At 46.7% G+C, this 13,027-nt stretch overlaps 1 protein-coding gene across 1 annotated transcript in view; it reads right to left on the minus strand.

The window, feature by feature from the left end:
- Nucleotides 1-13,027, minus strand: part of LOC115459531 (ovochymase-1-like) — a gene marked incomplete at its 3' end in the record, with an annotated part of 447,639 nt that overhangs the window by 143,689 nt on the left and 290,923 nt on the right. Inside the window, 1 exon segment of the mRNA XM_030189343.1 lies at nt 5,964-6,104. Within this exon segment, the coding sequence (XP_030045203.1) occupies nt 5,964-6,104 (141 nt within the window).

A 13,027-nucleotide genomic window follows, 5' to 3' on the forward strand; every position in this document is an offset into this window, starting at 1 on the left:
GCCCAAGTTGCCGCCTTGCATATCTCTTCCAAGGAGACGGATCCGGCCTCTGCCATCGAGGCCGCCTGAGCTCTCGTGGAGTGAGCCTTCAGCTGGATAGGCGGCACCTTCCTTGCGGCCAAATAAGCCGCTGCAATGGTTTCCTTGACCCATCTTGCCACTGTAGGCTTAGCAGCCTGCAGACCCCTACGAGGACCTGCAAACAGGACAAACAGATGATCCGATTTCCGGAAATCATTGGTCACTTCCAAGTATCTGATGATGACTCGCCTCACATCCAGATATTTAAGAGCAGAGTACTCCTCTGGGTAGTCCTCCCTACGAAAGGAAGGGAGACAGAGCTGCTGATTCACATGGAAGCGAGAAACAATCTTGGGCAGAAAGGAAGGCACTGTGCGAATAGTCGCTCCTGCCTCAGTGAACTGCAGAAAAGGCTCTCGACAAGAGAGCGCCTGGAGCTCGGAAACTCTTCTGGCTGAAGGGATAGCCACCAAAAAGACTGCTTCCACGTCAGGTCTTTCAGAGATGCCCTTGACAAGGGTTCAAAAGGCGGCTTCTGCAATACTCTTAGCACCAGGTTGATATTCCACGCAGGCACCACTGAGTGCAGAGGAGGGCGCAGGTGATTAACTCCCTGAGAAAGCGCACCACATCTGGCTGCGAAGCCAGGGAAGCACCCTTCAGGTGGCCCCTGAAGCAAGCCAGAGCCGCCACCTGGACTTTAAGGGAACTGAGCGACAGGCCTTTCTCCAGACCTTCTTGCAGGAATGCCAACACTGAAGAAATTGGAGCAGTGAAGGGAGAAAGTGAGCCTGCTTCACACCACGCTGCAAAGATACGCCAAACCCTGGCGTAAGCAGTAGAAGTAGAGCGCTTCCTCGCTCTTAGCATAGTGGCGATGACCTTGTCTGAGAAGCCCTTCTTCCTCAGACGCTGTCGCTCAATAGCCAGGCCTTAAGACCAAAGGGGGAGGGATCCTCCATCACCACGGGACCCTGATGTAACAGGCCCTGCTCCACTGACAGCCGCAGAGGATCGTCGACTGAGAGCCTGATCAAGTCCGCATACCAGGGACGTCTGGGCCAATCCGGACCCACCAGGATTACCCTGCCGGGATGCTTGCCACCCGGTCTAGCACCCTGCCCAACATGGGCCAGGGCGGGAACACATAGAGGAGCTCTTGTGTCGGCCACTGTTGGAGAAGAGCATCTACTCCCAGGGATCGAGGGTCCCGTCCTCTGCTGAAAAAGCGCGGCACTTGGTAACTGGCCGATGACGCCATCAGATCTAGGCTCGGCTGGCCCCAGCGCTTCGTGATGTCCAAGAACGCCTGAGCAGATAGTTGCCACTCTCCGGGCTCCAAGGTATGGCGACTGAGAAAGACCGCCTTGACATTCGTGACCCCGGCAATGTGGGCCGCTGAAAGCTGCTCCAGGTTCGCTTCCGCCCACTGGCATAGATTCATGGCCTCCTTGGCTAGAGGGGCGCTCTTGGTACCTCCCTGACGGTAGACATAGGCCACAGCCGTGGCATTGTCCGACAGGACCCGTACTGGCTTCAAGACCAGTACCGGGATGAACTCCAAAAGCGCCAACCGAATGGCTCTGAGTTCCAGGAGGTTGATAGACCACTTTGCCTCTGCAGGAGACCAGAGCCCCTGCGCTGTCCTTCCCAAACAGTGGGCTCCCCAGCCCGACAAAGAGGCGTCCGTCGTGACGACAATCCACTCTGGGGTCACCAGAGGCATTCCTGCAGACAACTTGACTGTCTGCAGCCACCAGCTCAGCGCCTTGCGCACTGCTGGGTCCAAGGGAAGGCGCACAGCATAATCCTCCGACAACAGAGTCCAGCGCTGCAGCAGAGAGAGTATAGTGGTCTCATATGAGCCCTGGCCCAGGGCACTACTTCCATCGTGGCCGGCATAGAGCCCAACAGCTGCACATAGTCCCAAGCCCGAAGAGGAGAGGCTACTAGGAACTAGTCCACCTGAGCCTGATTGTCTGGCAGGAACACTCTGCCCACTTGGGTGTCGAATCGAACTCCCAGATACTCCAGGGACTGAGTCGGGCGCAGCTGGCTCTTCTTCTTCCAGTTGATGATCCATCCCAGGGAGCTCAAAAGAGCAACTACCTGGTCCACAGCTTTGCCGCACTCTGCATAAGAGGGGCTCGGATCAACCAGTCGTCCAGATAAGGATGGACTTGTACTCCTGCCTTTCGCAGGAAGGCCGCTATGACCACCATTACTTTGGAAAAGGTCCGCGGAGCAGTAGCCAACCCAAAAGGGAGGGCTCTGAACTGGAAGTGTCGTCCCAGGACTGCAAAACGCAGGATGAGGCCCGATGGGAATATGCAGGTACGCTTCCTTGATGTCCAAGGAAGCCAAGAACTCTCCTGCCTTCACTGCCGCTATAACAGAGCGGAGAGTCTCCATGCAAAAGTGCCGCACTTTCAAGGCCCGATTGACCCCTTTGAGGTCGAGGAAAGGCCGGACAAAACCTCCCTTCTTTGGTACCACAAAGTAAATGGAGTAACGTCCCTTGCCAAGCTGATTTTCTGGCACCGGAACGACCGCACCCCGGCGGATCAGGTTGTCCAAGGTCTGCTGCACTGCCACAGCTTTGACCGGAGACTTGCAGGGAGAGAGTACAAACCCGTCTCTTAAGGGTCGGCAGAACTCTAGCTTGTAGCCGTCTCTGATGACTTCCAGCACCCAAGCGTCTGAAGTTATTGTGGTCCACTCGCCCAGAAACGAGGCCAGCCGTCCTCCAATCTGCACTGGGGCGTGGACCAAGGCCCCGTCATTGGGTACGAGACCCTGGGGGAGGACCGGAGGGAGCACCTCCGGGACGGCGGTCTCTGCGAAAGGAATGCTGCTTGGGGGAGAAATTCCTCTTGAAGGAAGAGGGGGCAGAGGAACCCGACTTGCCCGGGCGGTACCGACGGGCTTCCTGCAACCGTCCTCTGGAGGTACCGGGACGAGTACTAGCCCGAGCCCTGACCTCTGGTAATTTCTTGCCCTTAGACGTGCCGAGATCGGTCACGATTTTGTCCAGCTCGACCCCAAAGAGCAGCTTGCCTTTAAAAAGCAATCTAGCCAGGCGGGATTTAGAGGCGTGGTCAGCAGACCAATGTTTCAGCCAAAGCCACCGCCGCGCAGAGACTGTCTGAGCCATGCCTTTAGCTGAGGCTCTCAAGACATCATACAGCAAGTCTGCCAAATAGGCTAAGCCCGATTCCAGGGCCGGCCAATCAGCCCTCAAGGAAAGATCCGAGGGGGAAGCCCGCTGCACCATAGTCAGGCACGCCCTGGCCACATAGGAGCCGCAAACTGAGGCCTGCAAACTTAAAGCAGCTGCCTCAAAGGACGACCTTAAGGCCGCCTCCAATCTTCTGTCTTGGGCGTCCTTTAGGGCCGTGCCACCTTCCACCGGCAACGCCGTTTTCTTAGTCACCGCAGTGATTAAAGAATCCACGGTAGGCCACAGATAGGCCTCACGTTCACTCACAGCCACAGGATAGAGGCGGGACATAGCCCTAGCCACTTTAAGGCTCGTTTCCGGGACATCCCATTGAGCCGAAATTAAGGTGTGCATGGCATCATGCACGTGGAAGGTTCTAGGCGGGCGCTTCGTCCCCAGCATAATGGCAGAGCCAACAGGGGCTGAGGGAGAGACGTCCTCCGGAGAGGAAACTTCAAAGTGTCCATGGCCTGTAACAACAGGTTGGGCAAATCCTCTGGGCTAAAAAGCCGCGCTGCAGAGGGGTCATCCGCTCCATCCGAGCGGGGATCCGTCTCCTCCAAGGAATCCGCAAAGGACCGTTGGGAGACCTCAGACACGCTGCCCTCATCTACATCGGAGGAGACAAGTCCTCCAAGGCGTGAAAATCAACCCGAGGGCGTTTACCTCTGGGAACCTCAACCTCTTTACCAGAAGAGGGAGCAGGGGCAGCGTTTTGCCTGAGGAAAGCCTGATGCAGCAGCAAAACAAACTCGGGGGAGAAACCCCCCAGACTGTGCACTTCCGCAGCCTGAGCAACAGCCCTAGACGCACTCTCAACCGGCGCTCGCAAGAGCGGGGGAGAGACATGCTGCGCATCCAAAATGGCGTCCGGCGCGACACTCCACGAAGGAGCCGCGCGGGAAGAACGGCGCTTAACTTTAGCCGCTTTTGTGCCGTCGCCCAAATTAAGGGCGTTCATGGCATTAATGTCTCCAACCTCAAGGGCGGCCCACGAAGAAGCCGTCCGAGCCGCGTGGCCGGCCAAGATGGCGGAGGCGAGGAGCGGGGGATGGGCGTTTATGGCGGGAAAAACCGCCGCGCCGGAGGAAGGACCGGGACATTCATCGGTCACGAAACTGTCACCCAACAAGGGCGAATCAGGCTTTAATACCCCCGCATCCCCTCTAGAAGCGCTCCAGCGATCCGGGGAGCGACCCTTTGCGCCCTCGCCCTCCGACGCCATATGCCACGAGGAGAAGAATCGGGGAACCCCCTGCCCGCTATAAAAAGGTAAAATTACCTGCTTGCCGCTCCGAGCTGTAACGAACTGGTGTCCCAGTGAGTAGCTGCAATGAACGTTTAAATAAACGTCGAAATAAACGCCTTTAAAGACGTTAAAATTTTTTTTTTTTTTTTTTTTAACGGAGCCAGCGGGAGGGGGGAGAAAAGGAGGGACCTGGCACCACCAGGTTTGCACTTGCTCAAAAGAGCCCTCAACCCCAGGCCTCAACAAAACCTAAGGATTAGGCTTGGAGGCCTAGCCAGAGCTGCTGCTGTGTGTGACCACCACCTGCTGAGATAGAGAACATACTGAGGAGTTTCCGGCAGCACATGACCACATATAGGGAGGCAAAAGTTTGCTCTCTATCTCCACCTGCTGGTAGATGGACACAACCCACCAGTCTATGGATTGATCAGCTTGATGATATGGAAGGACAGGTTTGTAAGATCAAATAGTCATTTTATTTATCAAATTTATATCCTGCATTATCTATACAATCTAAGTGAGTCACATAAGCAAAAAAACAAACAAACAAACAAACAAACAAACCCAGAAACAGTAATTAAAAACAATGAGAAAAAAAATATACCGGACTAAAAAAAGTCTAAAATAAGCACTGGCCCTACTACTAGGTTGACTAAACCTCTGCCTAGGACAGCAACATATCTTCTCCCCCACTTTCCTTGCTGCTGCTGCCACCCTACCTCTTCCCCACCACGCCAAAAAAAATACTCGGTGCCTGCTGAAGACCAGCAAGGACTTTTTCCATACAGACTGCTGCTCAAGTGCTGCTGCATCCCAGCCTTCCACCTGCAGTTGGAGGGTGGGATGCAACAGTGTTTGAGCACTGGCCTCTACTGATAAGTCTCGTGCCAGCCCTCAGTGGTGCAGGGGACCTTTGGAGCAGCAAACAGGTGAGGTGGCGAGGGGAAGGTAAGATGCTGGACATAGGGCCAGATAAGGAAGGGAAAAATGAGACCTATAGGGAGAGGAGAGCCATGCCTGAAGGTTTGCCTAATACCCCAATCAAAACCAAGACTATACGTTTGTTGTTACAAACGCATTAACACTGTGAACCACCACATATAAGCACCAGTGTGTATAGATTTTCAAAATATTTTTACTTAAACAGATTCTAATTTTTTTTAAAACAATTTTTTTAAATACAGGTTTGCCTAACGCATCAGATAATCTTGGGCCAACTCAGTCATAATCCCTATAAAAGCCATTCTCTATCTAATAGCCTGTTTAAAAAACCAAAACCAAACAGTTCATTAGTGATTATAAATGTGAAAAGCAAAGACTGAGTTCACTAGGTCAAATGATCAAATGATGTATTGAAGGCAAGAACAATGTAGATAGCCCTAGAGCTGTTTTCCCATTACAATTATACAAAATTACACATTGTGCTTTTGCAAGAATTGGGAAAAAAATGTCATTTAAAAGTTGAGAAATTACCTGCTTGAGACTCTTCATTCACAGCAGAAAAACTCAGTTCAAAGCCCCTACCATTAATGCTGTTATCAGAGACAAACTTCAGTACTGCCTGATTTGAATCTATCAGCAGTGGAGAAGGCAAAACAGTGCCACAGATTTTACCTATAAGAAAACATTTGATAGAAAATTATCTAAAATGCCAGCTTTGGAGCTTATAAAAATTTCTAGAACATACCTCATTCCTGAAACCCAGTAGTAAGCATACATCAAGATTCAGACATATTCTGGTCTCTGCTTTATTCTCTTAGTTTGAAAATAAAGCTTAAGACAAAATGCTGTAGTGCACAATCTTTTCTAATACCTAAAAAAAAGGGACCCAGTAAAGTACTCCAGACTGTTTGCAACCTCAGAACTGCATATGGCAAGCAATCACAATTCTTCAAGGTAATCAATAGAAATAAAACATGGAAAAGAAAATAAGATGATACCTTTTTTATTGGACATAACTTAATACATTTCTTGATTAGCTTTCGAAGGTTGCCCTTCTTCGTCAGATCGGAAATAAGCAAGTGTTGGTAGATGACAGTATATATAAGTGAGACATCGAAGCATTTCAGTGACAGTCTAACAGGATGGGGGTGGATAGGTGAGAGGAGGGTGACAAACAGAGCAATACAACTTTATGGTTTATAAAACCCAGATCTTTAAGTCCTGTCTGGTGGATGTCAAAATATTTAATCATTCTGACTTCAAAGGTCTTACGTTCCTGTATTGTTTTAAAGTTACCTTTCAGGATTCTTACTATGAAATGACTGGTACAGTGTTCTGGTTTTAAAAAGTGCTGCCCCACAGGAGTGGAATCCTGGCTGGAACTAGCATTTTTCATGTGATGCCTATGTAAATTAAATCTTGTCTTTAGCATCTGGCTTGTTTCTCCAATATAGCATCCTTTGTCACATTTTTTTTCACACTGAATGATGTATACCACCATTGGAAGATGAAAATGTAAAGAATTCCTTTATGTTGAAAGTTTTTCCTTTGTGAATGACTGTGGGGTCCTGCGAAATGTTTTGGCATAGCTTGCAGCTGGATATATTGCAAGGATGTGTGCCATTCTCTTCTTTTTGAGCTTACTTCTGATTAGCTTGTGTTTTAAGTTGGGTGGCTGTCGGAAAGCCAGCACTGGTAGGGATGGAAATATCTATATCAGTAATTCATCCTCCTGGAGTAGAGGCTGAAAATCTTTTATGATGTTTCTTAATTTTTCCAGCTCTGGGTTGTATGTCACTATAAGGGGGATTCTGTCTGTGGCTTTTTTTTCTTTGTACTGTAGCAGATTTTCCCTGGGTGTTTTGAGGGAGGAGGCAATATTCTTGGAGATTATTTGGGGGTTGTAGGCTTTCTGTTCGAAGGATGCAGTCAGGATTTCAAGGTGTCTCTGTCTCTGTCCCTTGGGTCAGAGCAGATACGGTGGAAGATACAATTCTTAAAGGAATTGATTCAAACTCTGATTTTGTTAGGTTTTCAAAGCTGGAACTAGGTTTGTGAGCCCTTGGGCCACTGCCGAGGAGCGGCAGTGGCAGGCAAAACCACCCCACACCGGAGACTAGGCAGAACAGGACTGGAGCCCCGGATTTGAGTTGCAGCAGAGACAAACAAGCAGGAATAAGCAGAGCAGGCACACTAAACTTCACCTGTGCTTGGCCGCTTTTCACCAGGAGTTGAGCCCCTGGCTGAAAGTGGCCGGCAGGACTGGATACCCACTAGGCTGAACCAGGACTGAGGGTCAGAGGGGAAAGGAATATATAGGGGCAACAAAGCAGTGAAAGGATAAGCTAAAGGACAGGCCTGAAGGATGCAAGCAGCCACTAAAACAGGGAACAAAACAATGATTAACTAGACACAGAACTGAAAGCTGCAGAGCAGCCACTAAGACACAGACAGACAAGGACTAGACACAAAACTAAAACAACTAGACAACAAGCAACAACCTAAACTACACACAGCCTAACTAGACACAAACACGAATCTCAGGCAAGAACTTAAACAGAAGTGCAACAAGCACCAACATACCAGGGCCTAAGGTGATGCTAAGGCAAAACAGAATGGTTTCAAAATGGCTAATAAGCCCAGCAGCAGCTGAGGCTTACTGCAGCAATCACCAGGCAACTACGGGTGCTGTGTAGGTTCAAACAAAAAGAGCAAGTCTGGCAGTCTGGAAGATCCGGACTGAAATCTGGAACGGGTGACCGTAACCAGACAGTCCATTGCAGCCACCAGGTGGCGAGATGACAGCCTGAAACATGGGCAGAATCATAACAGATTTGGGCCTCTATCTGAAAATGGACAAACAGAAAATAAGAAATTGCCATAATGGGTCAGACCTAAGATCTATTAAGCCCAGTATCGTTTCAAAACAGTAAACAACTCAGGTCATGAGTACCTAGTAGTATCCTGAAGTAGTACTACTACTACTACTTGACATTTCTAAAGCGCTACTAGGGTTACGCAGCGCTGTACAATTTAACATAGGACAGTCCCTGCTCAAAGGAGCTTACAATGTAAAGGACAAATGTACAGTCAGTCAAATAGGGGCAGTCTAGATTTCCTGAAAGGTATAAAGGTTAGGTGCTGAAAGCAACATTGAAGAGGTGGGCTTTGAGCAAGGATTTGAAGATGAGTAGGGAGATTCCATGCTGCTTACTCCACGGGGATAAAATTTGTCCCTGTCCCGTCCCCATCCCGTCCCTGCAGGCCTAGTCTCCATCCCCGTCCCTGCCCCATCCCCATGGTCTCTGTTCTCATCTGCAGAATCCTCAGTTATGATTTTATATTTAAATCTTGTTATTAAAGTATAAAAAGGAATATGCTGTGCAACTATTGTGTATAAGTTACAAATAGAAAATAATGAGCAGCTATAATAAACCCACCACCACCACCATCTACCCCTTCCAACCCCAACAATAGCTGAGTTCTACTACCTCAAGGAATCCTAATCCACCCTGTTACAATGTCCAGGGGTAAAAAATACAACCTGTTCTGTATGCCCTAGAGGGGAGAACTATAATTCTGTAATCTGTGGATGAATAAGAAGTCATCAACAATCTCAGGATTCAATCTAGCTCTCCTGTCTTCCACAGTCCCTCTTGCAATAGAGGATGTCCTCTTAGAAGATGTGCTAGTAGCAGGATATACAGGATCCCCCATACAAATTTTGCTAGATGTAGCCAGCATGTTTGCTTGTTTTGTTTCTCAAAAAATAAAAATATTGTCATCTGCATCAAACAAATAACAGTCCAGTTCATTAACAGGCTTCAAAATAGAAAGTGACATGGAGACACAGTTTGTCCCCGTCCTCATGGGTTCTGTCCCTAACCCTGCTCCGTCTCCACCCCTGCGGGATCTGTCCCCATGGGCTCTGTCCCCGTCCCTGCAGTTACTGAGGGTCCCAGTGTCTTTCTGTAGTCCTGACTTCCCACCCAGGTCCACCTTTATGGTTTAAAAACTTTCTCCAGGAATCTCTCCAAACCTATGCTACCTGTTCTTGTTGTTTTTTTTTTTTTTTTTTATTTCATCTCATAATATCCAAACACAGTTAGTCTGACATTAGGTCAACAATGCAAATTTGAACAATCAAGCTTCTGTTTCATCAAATACCTGACTAGCAGGGTCTGTTCCCATGAATGAACAAACTTGATTTGCTATATCACGAAAAGATCTCCTAAAAAAGAAAACCTTTAAAGGCTTGCAGAAACTTAAATCGCTATCCATATTTCTTTGGGTAAAGAATTCTATTCTATACATTGGTAAGCAAATCCCATAGAATATATTGATTTATACATCTGACAACTAGGGAAACACCACCTTTCATAAAGATAAATCAACCTGACATATATGCTGAAGCAAGGCCAAAAATAATTTGGTATTTAAGTATATAGCTTAAAAGCAATATGTTCACGATTGGGAGCCAATGCAATGATCGCAACAACGACTAGTTCTATCAAAATGTGATTTTCCATGTATCAGTCTTGCAGCTATATTTTGCGCTGTTGCAATTTCAATACTTGTTCCCTGAAGCCTGTATATACTCCATTAAAATAATCTCCATGAGAATACCATAGTTTGAACCAGCATATGAAAAACTTCCCTAAGGAAACAACCTCTAACTCTTTTTAGTTTCCATAATATCCTGATCATTTTTGATGTCACAGATTCAACCTGCTTTTCAAAAATCAATTTTTGATCCAGGATAACCCCTAAAATTTTCAAGTTTTCAACCAGAGGCTATATAACTCCATCAATATTAATACTAGAAAAATCTTCACTACAATAGGGAGATGTTACCATAAAAAATGAGTTTCTCTATTGAGCTTCAATTTAAATACAATAGCCCACGATTCCATAATATCTTCAACTAATTTAGTCAACTCTATTTCATTTATCCCTTTATCATATAGAACGTATATAGATATTATCAGCATATATAAAGGGATTAAAACCTTTTTTTGCAAGAATCATCCCTAAAAGTGCCATCATTATATTAAACAATAGTGGCAAAATAAGTGACCCTTGAGATAGCTTGCCAAGAAGATTTGCCATTTTTACTTGGTAAGATCTGTATGTTAGAATTAGAGAGCTGCACGGGGACAGATATCTAACCCGTTCTCCGACCATCCCCGCCACAAGTTATCCTAGCTCCCAGCCCTTGCCACAATCACCTTGACCCCACCCCGCCAAGAAAGCCAGATTCTATAAGCAGTAAAAATACTGGTAAAAGTAACACAGCAGATATACAGATCGGTGCAGGACCCAAAGCAATCCAAATTCCAGAACAAGTTAGAAACAACAGTTTATACCTAATTGTTCAACTACCCTTAGGATTCACCTTTGGGTTTAAAAAGCAAAACCATGTGCATATAAGGATTGGATAAAAGAATTCAATTAAGTTAAGAATTAAATTAAGTTTAAAGTAAATGGCCACTGTTGGAAACAGGATGCTGAGCATGATGGAACTTCGATCTGTCCCAGTATGGCAATACTTATGTAGAAATAGTAATGGGATATTCACATAGCAAGCAGCCTGAGGCAACAGATTTACTTTCTACTGAACATAATTAACTTTGTATGAACTTGGCGGCTAATAGCGTGCTGAACTGGACAATGTTGGCACATTTAGACTGATACTGGACAAAACTACTGCATGAAGGAAGTCCTTCCCTCATTATTTAATACATCTCTGTGAAAAAGTAGCAATAAACAAGGCAAGTGCAATACACAAAACAAAAATCAAGTTCCCACATGTCATCTTTTTCTTTTGATGTAGGCACAGGAAAAAAAAATTAAATGCTCCCAGGTGTCAACCTAATTCATGCTTATTTTGGGATATAAATGTCATACATAAGTAAATAGATAGAAAAACTGAATGTTGAGCACCAGATTCTCGTAACGTGTCTGTTTTAGTGGATTACAGAGCGGGTTAGCAGGTAAATAAGTCAGTCTAATACATAGATGCAATGAAAAGGACTTCAGTTTGACTTCAGATGTATTGAAAAAGTCATGTTGGGGAACTAGATTTGCGAGTAGTTTGGTAATATGTATTTCTTGAATAGAACAGATTTTAAAGCTTTACAGAAATGTGTAGCAGTTAATGCTGAGCACTGGTGTCTGTAGGGCATTACAGAATTTGGCAGCTTGGTAAGAGAATAGGCTTGGGAAAAGTCTTGAGTTGAAATTCCTTGAAGGATGGGAAGGATAATTTTAAAGAGTTTCTTGACCCATAGTTCGAGTGCAGAGTTGTGATTAGAGAGAACATATTGGGGAGCACAGCCCTGAAAGATTTTAAAGACAAAACAGAGTTTAAAGATAATTCTAGCCTCTACCAGTAGCCAGTGTAGCTGGGCATATAGGTGAGAGACCATAGATTAGTCTTTTGGCTATATTTTGTGTTGTCTGTAGTTCGCGTATTAACTTTTTAGGGCAGTTTAAGTAGATTATAAGTAGATTATATTGCAGTAGTCTAGCTTAGAAGTAGAGCCTTTACCACAAGTCTGAAGTGTTCTTGTATAAAATATTTCCATATTCGTCTGAGATTATGCAGTTGGAAGAAGCAAGACTTGACTGTCCTATTGATTGGGTATTTTTTCGAATTCTGCTGTATCTTTGAAATGCAGTAACCAGGGGTCACATGACACCATAATCGAGAGAGGACACAGAGGCTGAGCTCTCCTGACCTCCCCACTCCAATCGCCATTCTCTTTAGACTCACCACACAAACAGGTAATCCTAGGAGAGGGATAGCTGCTCAGACCAGCAGCAGTACCTTCTAGCGGTACTGCTCTCTCATGGCAGCAAAATCCTTGCAGAAAGGGACTGAGCGTAGCCACGCTGGGGAAGACAAAATGGCGGCACCTACCATCCCTGCCATCTCGGGGCTCAGCTCTGCGTGGGTCATAGAGGTGGCTGCCAAAGTTACAGCAGCTATGGAACCTCTTTTCAGACAAGCGGCTACACCTTATTGATGCCAAGTTGGAGTGGTCACAGGCATAGGTGCCAACTCTGTGGAGTGGGTGCTGTGGGTGCTTGAGCACCCCCAATATTTTAACCTGCCATCAGAAGTTCCAGTTCCAACCCCAGCCAGCCCAACCTGCCCGCCCTCTTCTCCCTCAACAGTCCTCCGTCCTCGCCTTCCCGCCACCTAGAATTTAAAACTCATCTTACCTCACTCGGTCCCGGCAGCAGTGAAAGGTGAGCAGGCTCGGCTTCACCCTTCCCTTCTCTCTCAGTTTTGGTGCAGAGAAGGGCGACAAAGATGATTAAGAGGATTGGATGACTTTCCTACGAGGAAAGGCTAAAGCAGCTGGGGCTCTTCAGCTTGGAGAAAAAGAGGTTGAGGGGTGATATGATAGAGGTATATAAAATAATGAGTGGAGTGGAAAAGATAGATATGGAGCATCTGTTTACGCTTTACTCAGCGTGTAATTCAACTCTGGAATTTGTTGCTGGAGAATGTGGTTAAGGCGGTTAGCTTAGCAGAGTTTAAGAAAGGTTTGGACGGCTTCCTGAAGGACAAGGCCATAGAATGTTAT

Source organism: Microcaecilia unicolor, unplaced genomic scaffold (assembly GCF_901765095.1).
Source record: "Microcaecilia unicolor unplaced genomic scaffold, aMicUni1.1, whole genome shotgun sequence".
In the NCBI taxonomy this organism is placed as follows: domain Eukaryota; kingdom Metazoa; phylum Chordata; class Amphibia; order Gymnophiona; family Siphonopidae; genus Microcaecilia; species Microcaecilia unicolor.